This window comes from Dendronephthya gigantea, unplaced genomic scaffold, assembly GCF_004324835.1.
Source record: "Dendronephthya gigantea isolate DGI-Jeju-01 unplaced genomic scaffold, DenGig_1.0 000076F, whole genome shotgun sequence".
Classification (NCBI taxonomy): domain Eukaryota; kingdom Metazoa; phylum Cnidaria; class Anthozoa; order Malacalcyonacea; family Nephtheidae; genus Dendronephthya; species Dendronephthya gigantea.
In genome coordinates this window covers 1,023,957-1,042,500 of record NW_021163086.1, presented here as the reverse complement: position 1 = coordinate 1,042,500, position 18,544 = coordinate 1,023,957, and the positions used below count along the sequence as shown (strand labels likewise).

General features: G+C 36.9%; 2 protein-coding genes across 6 annotated transcripts in view; one reads left to right on the top strand and one right to left on the bottom strand.

Moving 5' to 3' along the window:
• LOC114531893 (quinone oxidoreductase-like) overlaps positions 1–18,266 on the bottom strand; it is a 21,597-nt gene extending 3,331 nt beyond the window's left edge. The window contains exons 1-9 of one of the 3 annotated variants that reach the window (XM_028553494.1): positions 18,072–18,266; positions 17,038–17,190; positions 16,386–16,546; positions 12,659–12,710; positions 12,229–12,378; positions 11,933–12,034; positions 11,205–11,300; positions 10,668–10,873; positions 396–928 (exon numbers count right to left, since the gene is read on the bottom strand). In XM_028553494.1, coding sequence (XP_028409295.1) covers positions 10,712–10,873; positions 11,205–11,300; positions 11,933–12,034; positions 12,229–12,378; positions 12,659–12,710; positions 16,386–16,546; positions 17,038–17,190; positions 18,072–18,167 — 972 coding nt within the window. In that variant the 5' untranslated portion in view covers positions 18,168–18,266 and the 3' untranslated portion in view covers positions 396–928; positions 10,668–10,711. Of the gene's footprint in view, positions 1–395; positions 929–9,748; positions 10,874–11,204; positions 11,301–11,932; positions 12,035–12,228; positions 12,379–12,658; positions 12,711–16,385; positions 16,547–17,037; positions 17,191–18,071 lie in introns of those variants that run through there. The other 2 variants (XM_028553493.1, XM_028553492.1) reach the window with 2 other exon arrangements.
• Positions 1,324–9,678, top strand: LOC114531892. Of its 3 annotated transcripts, XM_028553489.1 has the most exons (13): positions 1,324–1,411; positions 2,364–2,564; positions 4,682–4,724; positions 4,957–5,006; positions 5,098–5,134; positions 6,053–6,190; positions 6,622–6,719; positions 6,952–7,017; positions 7,287–7,353; positions 7,663–7,764; positions 8,282–8,320; positions 8,497–8,646; positions 8,944–9,678. In XM_028553489.1, exons 2-13 carry the CDS (start codon positions 2,403–2,405, stop codon positions 9,465–9,467), a joined length of 1,476 nt encoding a protein of 491 aa, XP_028409290.1. In that variant the 5' UTR covers positions 1,324–1,411; positions 2,364–2,402; the 3' UTR covers positions 9,468–9,678. The 3 variants fall into 3 exon arrangements, with proteins under 3 accessions (XP_028409290.1, XP_028409291.1, XP_028409292.1); XM_028553490.1 differs by lacking the exon at positions 1,324–1,411 and having other exon boundaries at positions 2,291–2,564; XM_028553491.1 differs by lacking the exons at positions 1,324–1,411; positions 2,364–2,564 and adding an exon at positions 2,582–3,447.
• Positions 18,267–18,544: the final 278 nt, after the last annotated feature.

Sequence of the window (18,544 nt, the reverse complement as noted above, 5' to 3'; positions counted from 1 at the left end):
TTTTGATGTTGTGACTTGTGACCATGCGAATTCGGTGCAATTCAAACAGGATAAACTCAATACCGACAATACGTTTATCTGAACTGATTTTTCATGCACGAACGATTTCGAAATGGTTTCAACACGTGTTCAATTGTTCCGGAACACGTGTCGCACCTCTTGAGAGTTTATCGTGTCGCTTTCGATTCACAACAATATTGATATCCGCTGAAAAGGGATACAGATAACAGCAATTCAGCAAACCGAAACTTGGGCGGCCGGCACACTGGCGACAATATTTTTCAGGGGGGAGGGTATTTCATGTGTAGATGAGGCATCTTAACACTGTCGGCAACTCAGCATCATATAGATTGTGAAGAGTTTGTGGTCAAATCTCTGAAATCGCTAATAGAAAGTGCATAAGCCCACAAGAGAGGTAAGCTCAGCTAAGAAGGGTGTGTGAAGGAGACCACTGAAATGCATCCATTTCGAAATGTAATCAACTTTGCGGTTACCGGAAAACAAAGTTTTAATAAAACTTGTATCCTTGGTGATGATTATCTGAATTATATGCAATTATACCTATGTGATGTAATTTTGTGTCTTATTTAAGTACGTTATTTTAAGTATAGTATAATATACATGGTGCATATAGAATTATAGATTAGGGGCCAGTCTATATGCACAGTGAGTAACACAATACATCGAAACATATCAATCGCTGCTGATATCCATGAAAGGTATTCAGCCAGGGCAGTTCAACTAGTTGTTTTGCATCGTTCGTGTGATCGTTCTGTATACTCCACACACATGCGGCACCAGCCAACGCTTGAGTATCAAACTTTGAAGTCCCATATGCACCTGCAATCCTAAAGCTTTCCAAAACTCGATGAATGCAACACAGGAATTGCCTTGTTTTTGTTCAATGACATTGAAGGAGCACTTAATCCTTATAATAAATGAACAGCATGTTAGAGTGGCACGTAAAATAAAACTATGGAAATTGTGAAATCTGTTATGAGGAAATTGTCAAATCCGGCTATGAATTGTGAGCTCAACCGTCTATTATATTAAAAAAGAATGTATTTCGAAGTTATATTTGTTTGACTTGCATTTTGCAGGTCAAGTGTAGTTTAATTCTCGTGGTCATGATGTACTGATGGTATCATAAGATATAATGCATGCGGAACTCCCCCTGGAAAATATTTTCGGCAATCCTCCTGCTGTGTGTTAATCCAATAGTATTCAATATTTCTCACGCGGTTCCGTTTCCAGTTCGGACTCCTTAAATCGCCCGTATTGTAGTTGTATATCATTCCGCTTGCTTGACACGTTAGACTCTCGTTAGTCCAGCTCAGTGATGTTTAACCAAGGCGACTTGCAAGAAGCAATATACTGCATGGTTCTTTGCATATATAGACCTTGGTTATAGGTAAGGATGATGTTCTTTATATGCCAAGCTTCAGCGTAATGTAGTTATTGCTTGGTGATGATCTATTCATCATCTGAGGTACAGATGCGTACATTGGCGAGAATAATGCTCTTTTATTAATTTGAGTGACACAATTCATGTACGCGCCGAGGTCAAGGTATACTCAACATGTAGAATGTCGTCACGCATTATAAATATATCGCGACCTCTGATCTGTTATTCGAGGATAAGCTGATCTATACATAAACTGAGGATTGTTTGTACATTTGCTAGATAGCCTAGATAGCGCTGTGCACGGTATGAGTTTTCAACCACTGTAGTAACCACTGTATAACAATGCACATTTCAAGAGCAATAAAAGTCCTTAATAACTGACTGTGGAGAAAGTTGGCTAAGCTTATTCTAGGAGCAATGCTAAGCCTACGATAAGGTTTCAATTTGCATGGGTGATACTACACACGTCTTCATTAAGACAATTTTAGGGCTGGTTTACATACGACGAATCATGACGAATTATGTCACAATTACGTTTCGATCATGCTTTTCAGGATTACCATCTTTACATTTTTTGCATCGAAGATAACTTTCTATATATTTTATGCATCAGTTGCAATTGCTGTTGCTTGTTAGCGTCCACTAGCTTGATCGGTAATATGGATAATGAGAAGACCGAACAAGGCCGTGCAATATAATGATCACTATGTAAAGCCTATTACGTTTATTTTTTAAGTTCCCCGTGCAATTAAATAGGGCCCAAGGTTTTTTAAAAACGGCGTCGTTTTCGACTGCTTTCCGCAGTGCCGTTTTGAATGCAGCAAGAGCTCTGCACCAATCTTGTTAATCATAGCATTGTAAAAAAAAGGTTTATGGCAGTTTATATAACGCATGCAGGTTATCGCTCTTCAGGTGTCAGGTGTCTTATATACTGATCGTGTTCCACATATACTTTCAGTGATCTGATGGTAAGGCGATCGACCTGCTGAGCTGTAGCATGAAGTATTTCTTGAAGTCAAAGATTTTCCTTCACGCTTTCCATATAATAACGTTCTCTGCGTTGCTGGTTGACACCGCTGGACAAGAGATGGATTCGAAAGAACCTCGTGGAGACGATATTTCGTGCGTTAAAAGCTGCGTAGCGCAGTTACTGGGAAATGTAAGTGAACTGACCGACTATCCTTTAGGGGTATCTTCCGAGATGCATGTATGCTTCTGATTTATGGCACTTTTAGCTTGCTCGCTGCATATTTCAGCTTATTTATGACATCCGATAATATTAATATCTATCATGCACGCCATCCATCTAAGAATATTCTCCGAAACAAGACGCATGCGTGCAGCAACCAACCCAATTTCCACTACAATAGGCCATGGTCGACTACAATTGTGCAGCGATTTCTGAAAATAAGTCATGCACCCAAAAATAGTTGTACTTGGAAACGAGCACTTTTGCAGTACATCGCGTCCTATTTCTTTGACGCGCAGGACATCCTGTTTACCGTGGCGATGCTGAAACGGATGCTCGTTTAATTAATATCAGTTTACCACTTGTCGAAATGTGCTCTCGAGAATTTTATTGGGTTATAATTTATAAACGGATTCGATACATGAATATTTATACCAAGGTCCGATCTTTGCAATATATGACATATTCACAAGAAGAAAAACTTTAAATTTGCTGAAGGATGTCGTAATATATATAGAAACACTTCGGAATCGACTCGATTTGGCATTCATTATCTTTATATTGCAATCCCCTTGACCTTTAATATCCATGCCTTATTCGTCTTGAATTTAAATGAATATCACGTTGCACAAGTGTGGTTTTGGCCAAGTGACAGCGAATTCGATCGTGCCAAGCGAGGTGTATGTCTGTATGAAATGCAACAGTTTGAAACATATAAGATATAGCTAATTGTTGTAACATGGCCTTCGAGAAATCCTTGTTTTTGATTGTCTTCCTTTTGTCGGGAATTGAATGTCGAGTAATCATCGGTGGAACCGATTGTTCCTACAACTGCCGAGCCACAGCAGTCGAAGTAAGATGATATTGACACATTATCTATGTTCCTATATGTAGTTTTCTTTACTATACAGAATTTAGCAAGGGCGAATTTACCGAAACATCGTACCTGTTGCATGCCCGGATATTTTTTAAATTTTAAATGTGTGTATAAAATATGTGTGAGATAAATTGGTGAATTTTACACTGAGTGAACGAATCGTATTCATCGACTGTGTAGAATTAATAGGAAGCATTTAAATGGTATTATTTTTTCTCCACTTAGTCAAGAGGAAGGTAGTTGACTTTATCACACTATGAATTTGACTCGACTAAATTACGCAGTGAGACATTCACATGACTGACGATTTGCGTTAAAGAATTGGCGCACAATAGACGATTCAATATACACATATTTATGGCAAGTGTTAACTCGTTAAATGACGCTCTTTGATTGGTAGCTGACAAGGCGGGCTTTTCCATATCGAGCAATGAATGGCGCCCTTCCAACAATTAAAGGCTCGTTCACCATTTAACTGTTACTGCAGTGAACATGTCATTTTCGAGATGTGAAAAGTTTCGGCTGTATCGTTCTGCAAATTAGTCTAAGTACTATAGTATCTCAGTCAAGTCGTCAACTGGTAATTTCAAACCAGAAAAACCTCAATCAAAAAATAAGGATTTACCCTGGTAACAGCCAAAACAAAGCCATATAAGGTTAAAAAAGACGTGAATTGGGAAATAAAATAAAAATGAATGCAGCAAATGGTGCAGACTGCATGCATGGTCCTATATTTTGAACATTTCTTTTCCTGTGGTATTGGGCACATTTTCAACAATTGAAATATGCAGGGTTAAAAATGACCTAAACTAAAGGCCAATAATTTTTCTAGACCGCTCTGACCATTTTAACTAAATTAACTAACCGTAGTCATCATAATCATCATATCGTTACCAAGATTTTAAAACAATAAAATCAGCATATTTTAAATTGTAGCGTTTTGACCTGATTTTGACAGATCAAGAATCACCTAATATGAATTTTTTTCTTAAAAATCTTGAAGATGAAACTCAGGAAAGGGCCCCGAAGACTGAGACACTAAAATGCTGAAATTCAGCAGCGTTTCAGACTTTTGTAGCAATTCAATCGGACGTAGTCCCGCCTGTAGCTCTCCAATTCAATTCTGACATTCACACTATACCTAATGCGATCCTTTGAAGCTTCAAGTATGTGAAATTAAGTTTGTCTTTCCTTGCTAATATTACTTCAGGATCGTAGAAGATGCATTCTTGGATGCAGATTACGAAACGAAGGTATGAATGTTTGCTTTTTCTATTCAGCATTTTTGACCGTGCATAGGGTCCTAAGCCTTGGGGTCAGGGCCGTCGCTAGAAGATTAATTGGGGAGTGTATATTCATATATTCATGATCCTAAAATCAACAAATTCCTTTAACGAAGATCCACGCACCCTCTCCCCGCCTTAACGTTGTTCCGTTCCGAGTCAGAACGAATATGAAATTTCATATTAGTTTTGATCTTTGTAGGACGGTCTGCTCGAATCCAACGAGCTAGTGAGGACGACAACAGTCTCAAGGTAGTTTATATAGTATATAATTGAGGTGGCGCCCTCTAATATTTTATGCTTTTTTTCATGCGGGTATTAACGGTTGTTCGTGCATTTTTAGGGATTTCCAAGAACGTCAAGAATTAAAAGAAACGATGGTAAGATCCATGCATACCTTGTTTACATTACTATAGCAAAAGCCCGACCCATTAAATCACGCGTCGGGGACTGACTGTTGCCACCATCTTGACAGTTCTAGTTTTGTCGGGAACTCGCATTTTTTATAACATTATTAAGATGAATCAATCATTAATTTATGTGTTTTTTAAAAAGGAAGAGGCCTCCGCAACTCCTTTGCTTAAGTTGTTTAACAACTTGCTTAACTTGTTCAGAACAAAAAATGTTTTGACATATAACGATATACGTATATAACGATAACGATATAATGACATCTAAATTCTTATGAATCACTAGCTATATAGGAAGGGCTTAATTTCAACAACTGCCGGAAATATAAGTTAAATTTTGCGACGTTTTAAACAAAGTCAAAGGGTAACATGGATGAGAAATGCAAAAAATCGTAAATGCCGAATGGTGCTCGTTGTATAGATCTACTGCAAATATTTTATCAACGCAGAAAGTCAGAGTGCATGTTTTTTACGTCTGATATATCAATACAAATCATGACATTATTCCTGTTTGTCAATAATCCCAGCGAAAATTTTGAAAACGGTCACGTTTTGACTTGGAACTAATTCTCATGAAGCATATAGATGAAGAGAATCAGTGGCGGCCTGAAATAAAGTAAATATCGCGACGTTTTAAACATATTATAGCCAAAGGGAACCGTTGGGAAATGTAAAAAAAATCGCTATATAAATTGATTGGCAGGCTAGCCAATATATATAGGTATGTTTAAAGTGGATTTATATAAGGTCGAGCTGAAATGTAGTAAACGGAACGGCTTCAGTGTTTGACTGGAAACGTTTCCATATATGCATGATCCAAATCGTGATCAAATGAATGACACTCTTGTGCATGATTTTTTGTTAATTTTCTTTCCGCTGTCATTATAGATTGCTCTTTTGACTCAAAAAAATTCCTGAATCCAAGACATGGAATCAAGAGAGCAAAAGCGAAAATTCGTAAAATTGTCTTTAGTCTTGATAAGAAAAACAAGACGGTAGCGAGGATCATATGGGATCCCCTTCCAGGTAAAATGAAACGTTTTGGGAATAATGAGTTATATTTGAGTTATTTCAGCTGTGGCATCATCGTATATACCAGGTTTCAGAAAATTTCGATTAGGCACAGAGAATAAAACCTAACGACTAAACATGCAACCATTTACACTGAAGAGAATTTTGTGGAAAACTCTCGACAGAACGTTTAATTTTGCAGAACTTGATGAGTTTCGTACACATTTGTATATACTATACGAACAAGTGAATAAGCATGCACTTTCGGCTTGAAATTGTATTAATGAACTACTCAAAATATGATCGGATTGACCATTTTGGTCGCTCAAAATAGGAAAGCACCCTAGGATTTTACTTTTCTATACGGACACAAATCTGCCCCTCGTGCCCTTGCATCGTTCCGGCGTCGACCTGTGAACAAAACCAACTTGTTGATCGGTTTATAGAATGCTTAAAGAGAAAGGATTACTGCAAAGGATACTTTGTTCAATGGTCGTTTGCTTCCAGAACATTCGAAGGTGTCTATTGTACGACGGTTAACAATGTAAGCGAAATAGCTACAATTAGTTCTAGCAAAAACTGGGAGGGGAGACAATACCAGCCTACTTAATTTACTGTAGGTCCGTGGGTGACATCGCAAAGGATTAATTCCTGCGCATGCATGCAGAAACTAGTACAGTCATACACATGCATATATATAGCTATATATACATTTTCTTTCCAAACCATGAACGAATTTTAATATAATTATAGTAAATCGATCCTTTCCTTTTTAGACGAGCGACTACATCATTTTGGATGAATCGACTGGATTTAATGGGCGAAGTAGTTTTGATGTAAAGGTAAGCACGCACAAGCTCGCCCCCTACGTGCATATATGCATGCGTCTACAATTCAAGCTAATGTTATCTTCCCTCAGGAATATATATATATATATAAGGTTATTATTATGGTTTGTGCCATAAAGTGTCAAAGTTGAAAATTAGCTATTAGCTATATATATGTAGGCTATAAGGAAAGTCAGTGAACATAATTACCCCGTGGTTGGGTCTTAGAGGTTTCTTTCAAAAATGCGATTTACACTCGTTTCATTGTCTCTTAATCCATTTAGGTCAAAGCTTTTCCATATACGTCAACAGAGGACCTGAAATTTTTTTACATGGATCCCCCAGCACCAGGTAAAGTATATAAATATTATTATTACTATTATATATTATTATTAATGCATGATTTAAAGGCACACTTTCGCAATAAATTTAATTACGGTGCTCTTACAAAGGTTATCAAAATGTGTACTATGAATATTAATGTCACTATCATTATCAATTTGATGAATTTTTTTAATAAGTTCATTTTGAAATCTTTGAAATCTCTCAACATGTTGGTAAAAATTGAACCGAGAAGCAAATGCTCATATTTTAGAAAACCGCATGATCATGTAAATTTATTCGTCTAATAAGTTAATTGTTTCCATGTTCTTTGCGCAGAGAGTTTGTCAGAACCACGCGTCTGGATATTTACCACACCAAATCCAACCGACACGTTGGTTATACCTAGTACGAACTCCTCTCTCCACGTATCCACAACAGGTACGTCTGGTCCATACAACAGATATATCTGCTCAGACAAGGCCAGGCCAAGGTGTGTTTCACGAAGATCTAGGCCAAAGTGCGTTTACACTAGGAAGATCTAGGCCAAAGCCAGGCCTAGGCCAGGCTCAGGCTTGTGGTGTAAACACGGCTTTATACGGAGGTTTAGCAGAGGTTTTAATCGGCACCCTCCGTGCAACAGGGACGAATTTCGTTTTAGACCAATCAGGAAATTTGTATCATTTTAATGTAATCGAGCTGTCAGTATTATACTGGCGGACATGCCAGCAACCGACTTCCTTCCCAGGCCCACACTAACAGAGCGCATACCCTAGAAACGATGTTGTTGTTCAGAATGTTGATTGCATGGCCAGGGTGATAGCGGACATGACGCGTAATCCTCCTATATGGGTCTACTATATATTCTCTGTAATGCGACCTGTATGTACATAGATATATGAATCATCTTCTTTAAAATTCTAATCTTGTTGATAACCCCAAATTGTATCTCTTCCAGAGTCGTCAAAATCGCTAAGTCCAGAAGCAAATAACTCAGGTAAATTTAACAGAAGCTAGATACGTCAAAACAAAAGGCCTTAAACAAACGAAAGGTTGTTGCATTGCAGTAATTACAGCAAGTAAAGTATAGATGACGTCAATACCGGGTAGCTGGAGGGGTGGGTAGTCCTATTGTCGTCGTTTATCAGTAAACAACCTTATTATTTTCTTTAGCAAAAGAACCTCACAATAAAGAGGAGATATCGCCAACAACTCTGATATTCTCGCTCTCAGTGTTTGCCGTTGTCATCATCGCTACAGTTTTCCTGGTTGTGAAGTGGTTCTTAAGGCCCAAGAAAAATGATTTCAAAATTACTTCAAAAAGTAAGAAAGTTTTTGCCACTTTCAGAGTCCACACAAGTCCACATCGTTTCCCGCTACACCACGCGATGACGCGAACTCCCATAGGCGAATTTTTTGCGCGAAATTTTTCACTGACCAATTACATTGCCTCAGCGCCGCGCGTGACGAAAACAAAATCGCGCAGTGAATGAAGCCTTAGAAGAGCAGCGGCAGGTTTTTTTACTGTTTTCATTAGCACGATCGAAAACAAACGAAATGTACCATGCAAGTCCCATGCAATTCTGGTTACGTGGTTTAATGCCAAATGATTCTTTACAGGCTACGAAGGGACGGTCTATGTTTCTTATTTGCCGGAGAAAAGCACAATCAATCAAGTTAACGAAATTTATTCGTTGTTGAAATCGCACAACATCAACGTTGTTATGGACCAAATGTACGACCCCAAGCTGTACAATTCCCTCGGTCCTGAACGCTTTGGCGAGAAATTTCTGGCGCACGCAGATAAGGTCATCATGATCGTGACGCAAGGTTACCTCAAGCTTTGCAGACTGGACGAAACCGTGGACATCGGCTCGAGGCCTTGTTTCAACTCCTTGAACGACCAGAGGCTCTATGGAGAGGTGGTCAACATCAAGAGTGAACTAAGCACGAAGATGAAGCACAGTCCAGTTCGCTTTATTCCAGTGCTGGTGAACGTCGCAGACGATTATTTGCCAAAGTGGCTGCAAAAATTGACGTCCGTGACGTGGCCGGACGATTGGAGGAATAGCGCGTTTCTAAATCTACTCAGCGGCGACGACGCGATTGTTCATGAAAAGGATAAGACATACTCCTTTGCTTGAAACGTCGGACTTTGTAGTTTGTAATAAATATTTGGGTGCATAGGTCAACTAGAGCTAGGGAGATTGTTCTATGCTCAATAAGTCAAACCTGAAGGTTTTCACGCATATTTGGAAGTTCTTATTTTTATGCAGTTCGCTTTATGAAAAACATGCATCTACAACTACATAGTAAAAAAACATTCGCTTATCAGCCTCCTTTATATAGAAGAAATTCGCTAACACGATAAATAAATGGCTTAGTTATATTCGGAATTTTAAAAATAATAATTATATATAGAGAATTGGTTTATTCAACATTGTTTATTCAAAGTTACTATATATATATAAGGGGTGTATTAGAACTAGAAGATTTTATATTGTCCAGATAACTATCATTTAAAAAAAAATTAAAAATGTATTTCATCTAGCAATCGTTTGGCTGAGTAGCCTTTCACAGCGCTGTGAAATTCAACCGGCTTACTGTGAACAAAACGACAAACGTACGACTGTAGAAACATCAACGTACGACTGTAGAAAGATAAAAACAGTTAAAACATCCTACTTTGGATTTTCGGGCCTTTTTCGAATGTCATTACGTTGTCGTTTTTCCTCCATTTGCCGTGATTTAGTTGTCATGCATGGTAATATTATTTGCCATTTCATTAGCTGATACCTGACTAGGATATACTTTTAATCAAGGAATTGTTGGGGTATTAAAATTCTAAAATGCCGCGTATAACTACATGATCTAGCCTATAGAAATTATAATTTTGATAGTTTGTTCACTAAATTTTTTTTGTTTTGTTGCGTTTGACAAAAATCAATAAACTTAAATCAATAAAAACTCGGTTGCGACCTCGCCCGTTTTCGAGTCCTCGGCTCGGGCACAGTTTTTTGTATTCGGACTTCGTAGGCGTAGCCATGCAGTAAATAACATAGCATATGTGTTTTAGCATCTACTAGCTCATCTATACATGCATGACAGTAAAAACTATATCAGAAAAATTAACCTCAAAAAGCCGAAGAGAGGTTTGTAGAAGGCGAAAGCCTCATTCTTAACCGCTTACGCAAAGAAAGGTACTTTTTCATTTAAGCATCAAGAATTATGCATGTTTACGTTTTTGCATTACAGTACGTTTATGTTTTTGCATTGCAAAGATCACTGCAAACATTACTTCATAACTTGTCTGGTTTCCATTTAAGAGTTTCCTTAAGACTTACCAGTTACCATTAAAGAAGACGTGTCCACATTCAGTATTAGTACATCAATCAATTTCCAGCACAAGTTTTCCTTGAGCAGAGCCTTCTATTATCTCCTTATGAGCTTTGGGTGCATCGATCAACTTGAATGTTTTGCCAACTATTGGCTTCAGCAATCCGTCCTCCGCCCATTTCTCGAGCTTGGTTACAGCTTCGTCAATTTCAGTCTTAACATGTGACGAGAAATTTTAGTTAGTGGTTGAATCCCGTTCGATATTTCTCGGTATAATGACAACGAAAGCGATGTAAAAAAGTTTATTTTTTGGCACATGGCATGCATTTGCATTAGCTTGGAACATAAACTAGAAATAAGCGAATTTGTATTAGTGAAACATGGCATTATTTTAACCTAAACCTATATAACTATTTGCAGACATCTTATTGATTGTAATATAAATTCAATTTGCCTATGAGCTACGCGGAAGATATATAGTCCACGAATCATTTCATTTCATCGCGCAAAATTGATATGCAATACAGCAACACCCGCGCACTCACTTGCGAAGCCTTATGCAGCAATACACCAATGACACTCGACTCTTTCATCATCATTAGGCGAGGATTTATTTCAATTGAACCGCGGTTCCCAACAACCTATATAGCAACGAAACAAACCGTTACCCGTTATGAGTTGCATGCGTAAATATATATATGAATGCAGCAACAGTGAGAAGGGTGTCATATGGGTATATCAGGGTTCGGGAATTGCACATCCTTGATTCGCTTTATTTTTGCACGAATTAAAACACGAAGAGAGAAACATACACCTAAATAATAGTGAAAGTACTGCTTTAAAATCTTGCCGAAAGACCTGAGCTAAATTTTTCGAAGCGTTCTCAGTTTGTCTTAATAATAGTATATTTCTAGGGACATGTCTTCGCCCTCGGAAGCTTTCGTCCAATTGGATAATTCGTTTCTATGCTTTCTAAAGAACGAAGCTATGCTATTGGTTGAAACAGAAATGTATTGTAAAGTTCAGCCAATGAAAATCATTCTTGCGAGGAGCTGCGACACTAGTACCTACTCTATTTCTACCTTTGTTTCCTGAAACCATCATCAGCATTTAGTATACATAGAAGGTTTTAGATACCTTGGTCTATAGGTACTGGTAGTTTATATTTATCAATAATTAGGTTTCCATTTTGTTCATTCGTTCTTCATGACAGTATAATCTAAACAATATTGAGCCAGCAAACAATCTCTGTTTGTCAAGCGGTTTCCCTTACCCCTATCCTGCCATGGTCCGCCACAATTTTCAAATCATGCTCCAGGTTCACATTCGCCAAATTTTCCAAAATGACATCAGCACCTCGGTTTTCAGTCGCTGTCTTTTAGAAAAAAGTGCATTCAGTTGATAAGGATGGCTTCATTTGTTGTGGAGCTTCATTAAACCGTGTCAAATATCATCTACAACATCATGTATACCCAGCTAAAACCCTTACTGAACAGCACGGACGTGCAGGAAAAATAAATCATAGAGAGAAAATGCGAGCACAACTTTGTATAATGATGCAATCCTCACCATAACTTTGTCTAAATAGCCACTTTCCCGGTGGTTGAATACTTCGTGAGCGCCAGCTTCCTTCACAACCTTACTTCCTAATTCGGTTCCGGCAGTGCCAAGAACGCGCATCCCGTGAGCTCTGGCAAGTTGTACTGCCGCCACACCGACCTTCAAAATATGAAGTTTTTAAAATCAATATCGCAACCTTTAGCCCGATAACCCCGTTTGCCTGACCGCCCCCCCCCCCCCCCAGCTCAACTCGCAAAGCACTATTGCTTGTAACTAGAAATACATATAGCTTCTTAAAACAAAAACACTTGGGGAGGTGGAGGAGAAATTGAGTTTAAAATAATATCTTGTAGTAACCGTTGTACCAATCACCAAAATCATATATTCCTGCGAGAGGATGAGAAAAAGTCAACAATAGTAAGCTGTGAGTAATACTTACTCCACCACTGGCACCATGTATAAATATAGTCTCTTGTGGTTTCACGTTCATTCTTAAAAGGAAAGTAAAATGAAATCCATAACTGCATGGCGAGGGCCATATAATTCTTATAAGACCCTGTAATTCTAGGTCTATAGGGGCTGATATAAATTATAAAGGACCGCGTATCTGACAAAGCAGACTTTTGACGAACTTTCTTTTACCCTCTTGGTAATGTGTTTTCATTTGCAAAATATTCAACTTTCAATTTATTTGTTCCATACTCAAAATATAACTGACTGGGTCGACATCATACTACACATTGGCAATTTTGATTTTACACAACAATGTATATGTGTGCCAGCAAACTTATCAAAACGTCAAAAACGACATTCTGATTCAAATATTGAAATTGAAGAACCTGTTGCCCAGTGAGTACATAATTTATAGCCTATCTATCTGATATGATCGAGTTTTGTGCTTGGCTTATTGTAACAAAAGTGAACAGTGTTTATGATTTGTACTTAGAAAAATATCGGACCGAGGTCTTGACAGTATACGGACCGAGCGATAGCGAGGTCCGTACATAAAAGACCGAGGTCTGATATTTTTCCAGTACGGACCGAACGTATTCGGTTGATAAGGGATTTATTATATGGCATATAGTATTTAGTTTATTTATTTCTACAATGCGCTGCAGCATTTTTGCCGGCTCTTTCGCCAGCCAGTCGCCAACAAGCACTGAAGTCGCTTCCAAAACTTTGTTTTTTACTCGTTAAATAAGAATGATACAGTAATATAAACAAAAATCAAAGATGAATAAATATAATATTCACATGTACCAAATAATGCTCTTCCTCGTCCGTTCTCCGTCGATATTTTTCGCGTCAAAAATAAAAGTGCAAGCTTGTTTTTGTTCAGAAATATGAGAGTTGAACCGTTACTACTTACTACGGCAACGGTCTAATACTGGGGGATTCCAGACCGACAAAGAACCAATCAGCGCACGCCATTTTAGTCACGAGACCATGTGCCATATAATAAAAACCAATATCAAAGCTCTTCGTATAGGTCGATATACCAAACCCTCTTGTTCAATAAAAAAACAAAAATACTTGTCGCTACAGAATTTAACATGCCGCGTAATACATTGTACATTCAAGTTCGTTCTGCGCATCTGCGCATAAAATGTTGCCAAAATTTCATGTATGTCTCGAAATTTTCCGAAAACCTCTAATCCATATTTACATATTTAGAAGCGTAGCGAATCTAAAAGCATGGTGTAAGATATTCAGACGGCAGCACGTCGTGTAGTTTGCAGCATAGAAGTTCAAAATGTATAAACAAACAGTTTGTTATGATATTCTATTGCATCGGATCCCATTCGAATTGTGTAGAGGGAAGTAAACTTTGCCACTGGAGAATTGAACACAAACAGAAAAGATCGAGGAATAATCCTTTGTGAAAATCATACGTTCGAAAAATGCAAATCTATTCAGTGCAAAGCCTTTTCTTCTCGAAAAACACCACAGGGTGTATACATTCAAGGGAGGTTCTTATTTGTATTCACCGAATATATCAACTTCAATGATTGAGAAAGCCTTCTCCCCTGCCTGAGCCGGGCTGAGAAGCGAGGAATTTTATGCTCGACGCGATAGCTGTTTTGTTGAGGATGTTTAATGCATTTTGCCATATTTGGTAGTATAAAGTGAGGATTAAAAAAAGCCCATAAAATCCGCGTCATTTTGCACAATAGCCAGTCAGTATATTGGCAACTAAAAAGCAAGTTCACTCACGTTAAAGAATCTATACGCGGGTAGGTTGCTTAAAAGCATACATGCATGTAACTAATAATGTACTGTATATATAAATTAAGATTTGCAACCAGAATTTCTTAAATTTTAAAGCCTCTCTCCCTCTAAATCTTCAATACGCTTCTATACTTACAGAATTAGAGTGGTTTGACATTCCGCCTATATATATATGCACATTTTAGCGACTTTTTTTTCAGTCACAGAAGGATACTAATGAATGCGACTTAGTACAGTTTGGAGAAGTAAAGTTTAAATTCATTTTGGTTGCAAAAATACTATTCTGCTGCTAACAATTATAGCCGGGGTATAGCTATTATATAGCTATGTTCAGGCAGTAAACATACATGCATGCATAGTCATAGAGTTTACACTGAATTCGTCGTTTTTTGCTCCTCACAGTACATGAAAACCAAATTGAAGCTGCATGCATGGACAAATCTAAAATAAAAGCTCTAAACTATCTGGACGAATCTACCACCCGGATAAAGCAGGTCTATTTTTGCATGATTTCTAAAATTATAGGATGACGCATAAACACGACGCGCAACTGAACCTGCTCTGCGGTTAAAATAATGCGAAAGAAAGTAGATATTATATACCGCGGGTAACGTAAAAGCTATAAAAGCAGGCAAAATAAAAAATACAGTAACCAATTGCATGTAGAAAGGGCTGACTTTATAAAACATTAACGCATTTATCCGTGCGATATTGTTGGAGCAATTGAAAATCAAATTTGAACTACCATTTTTGAAAATGTTGAGAATTAGCATAAAACCGAATTAAGGCTTAGATTATAGTTTTAGATTATTTTTCTTCTTTGTAAAATAATGCGTTTTCATTTAGTTACAAAGGATTAACAAATATACAGTTTACTTATCAGGAAAAGCGTGTCCTTGAGCCTGAATGAACCTTCATGCTCGAGAGATCCAAGATTCACAAGCAGACACGATTTCTTCGCGCAATTCTCTAAGGTTTCTTGAATATCATACTTTATTTTATCCCTAAGAATAATTCTTTTAGTGTAATTTTTATTTTTCAAAGTATAAGTTTGCAATGGTAAAGCCTACCTACAGTTAAAGTTAAAATCATTCAAGTTAATATAAAAACTTTCCAAGGGAAGTGGCAAGTATTTTCAAATTTTAAAATTTAATAGCCGATTTTTGTCGATATTTTCACGAATTTTGAAAGTACCTCGCGATATCAAATGCTTGAATCCCCGTCAACATCGCATTTTATAGTTTTTGAGTTACATATATTAAAACAATAGAAATTAAATTACGAGGGATATTTTGAAAATACATTGAGCAATATTAATGCTACCACGAGAGTCAAATGAAACTCTAAGACTATCTCGTCTATATACTTTAAGTCTTTAAATGTGATTTAAAAGGGAATTTTTTTAAATTTAGCTACTTTGACTACTTTGAACGCATTTTGAAATTAAACTAATTCGCATTCCTAGTTTTATAAAAAGGATTGTTAAATCAAGTTAAAAATTATGGTTGTTTTAACCACGTTTTTAGTTATTTTAACCAATAAAAAATTGGTCTAATAAATTAATCTGAGGTAACAAATTTCAAAGCGCATGCATATATTCTTGAAAACGTAAAAAAATTTTAAACGAATTTTTCAGAATATCAGAAGAAAGTAAAATAAGAATAATTTTATAAAGCTGAAAATTTTGACATACAGTACTCAGTAGCTATAAGAACGTTGTAAATTAAACGGGCATCGTACAGACCACAGAATAACAGGAAAGTTCCGATCATATATAATACAATCATCACTAAGAAGGCGAGATCCAGTGCTCTATCATATTTATATCTATTTTATTTATTTATTTACCATCTTTGTCAAATGTGACTGGTGATCCCTACAGAACTTTATTGCCCCATTGACAGGTTACCCAAAAAATATTATGTATATTAACTTACTTGTGAAACAAAGCCCGATAAGCAGTGAGATATGGGACTCCCAGCGCCGCTCCTTGATTGAAGGTCAATTTTGGATGAAGTCGATTTACATTCTTTTGATCACAAACAGCAAATTGAGCGTATGTTCCGTTGGCGTGATGCACGTACACACGGTCACCTTCCTGCCAGAAATTGAAAAACCTAGGACTAGGTATAATTTCAAACAACCTGGTTGACGGAATATATTGGCCGTACTGTATGTATATATGTAATATAGTCACACAATGTGTAGGATGAACAATCAACAATGCTAAGGTTAATTAAACTGAGCAGTTTCGCTCATCAGACGCATTAAGAGAATAGACAAGTTGTAAAGTTTGGTGGCAAAATGTTATAACATGTGGAATATATGGCCTTCCAAAGATCGCAAATTTAAATACATTTTTTGTGTGCACAGAGATTGAATTACTTTCATTAAATACTTTGTATCATGCAACCTCAAAAATTTTAAAACGCCATACCGGTATTACCCAAAAATGAGGTTCATGTATATATAATACATGTATACATATAATCGCCATGCCCAATACATGCATACATATAATACATACTATAGGGCTGGCTACCTGTATGTGATCGATTGTACATAGCAATGCCTGGTAAAATGTCTCACCTTGAAAGTTGACACACCTTCTCCTACTGTTTTTACAATACCGGCACCATCAGCTCCTGGAGTATATGGCAATGTTGGTTTTCTAGCATATGTGCCACTCCTGATATATGTATCAACAGGATTCACACCAGCAGCAAATAGCTTGACAAGAACCTCAAAGTTCAAAAACTAATCTTACCCTAATCGGTACCCTAACACACAGCTGTACCACATGGTGTACATGTTTTAAGAGAATCCACAGATTCTGTAAGGCTAGTGAATTTATTTTTAATCCATAAACAAACTAATGGTTTTTTTCAGGGAAAAACTTATGTAATACCGTTACATACAGTAGCTAGAATATAAAAAACTCTATCTTATCTTATCTTAAGCCAGCAGCATACATGAGTATATATGGCAAATAATTAAGTTTATAGCAAATAGTTTTCATAACATATGACAAGTTGCTAGATGAGAATTACTTCTTTTAGAAAAGTCAGAATGTATATTGAGTATAAGTATTGGCTGGTAATGGGCAAATGGCAACTATAGTGCTATGTCTATAATGTGGCAAGTGATTTGAAGAGTCATTTCAGGACTAAGATTGATTATCAATTTGTATCTATAGTTTCATCATCCAGATAAACAATTTCTTAAGTTATATACATTTTATGGTATTAGACCTTCATGAAAAGTCTACATGCATGATTATTAATTTACACACAGATTATCTGGCATGCTTCTAAATTATTAGCCAATGTGGCCAGTTAAGTAATTCAAAAACATGATATATCTCCTGAAACTACGTTACATCGCATGGTGTTCAAAAATGTGTTTATAATGTAGTACCAGGCTACCAGCTAAACACAAAAACCTCTAATGGCCTACTTCACCAACTAATTGTTACATTTATATGTCAGACAAAATGTCATAAAAAACATAAGATTGTATGTTCACTTGTTTCTAGCGAATTGACTAAACACTGGGGTCTGGTAATGCACAATTTTTCCAGATGATTGTTTTATATAAAACAGTAACCTTAGCTAAATATATACCTGCCCCTTGCCTACATTTTGAATAGGTACATCACGAAATTGCAACACTTCTGGTCCACCAAAAGCCAAAACTTGAATTGCCTTTGCGCTCTTCATCCTTTATAGTTTATTCTTGCACCATATATTACTATTCAATCTAAATTATCGGGTGCAACCAATAATTTGATCGATTGTTGGTGAATATGGTTGATTTAATACCTGACACTCTGTGAGGCTTAAACCAAGTTCAATGTTTATTGACACCGCAAAAACATATTAGTGCGGGCGCACAAATGCGTTCCCCAGATCCAATTAAGACCAATTAAGACCAATTAAGACCATAAAGGCTTTCTGTATAACTACCAATTCTATATATCTCCTAAACCCAGCCTGACCTAAACTAAGTCTTTTCATTATTATAAGGTACATATCTTCTGTTACACTTGAAAATGGAAATTTACACTAAATTAGAAACTACACTAAATCATACTTGA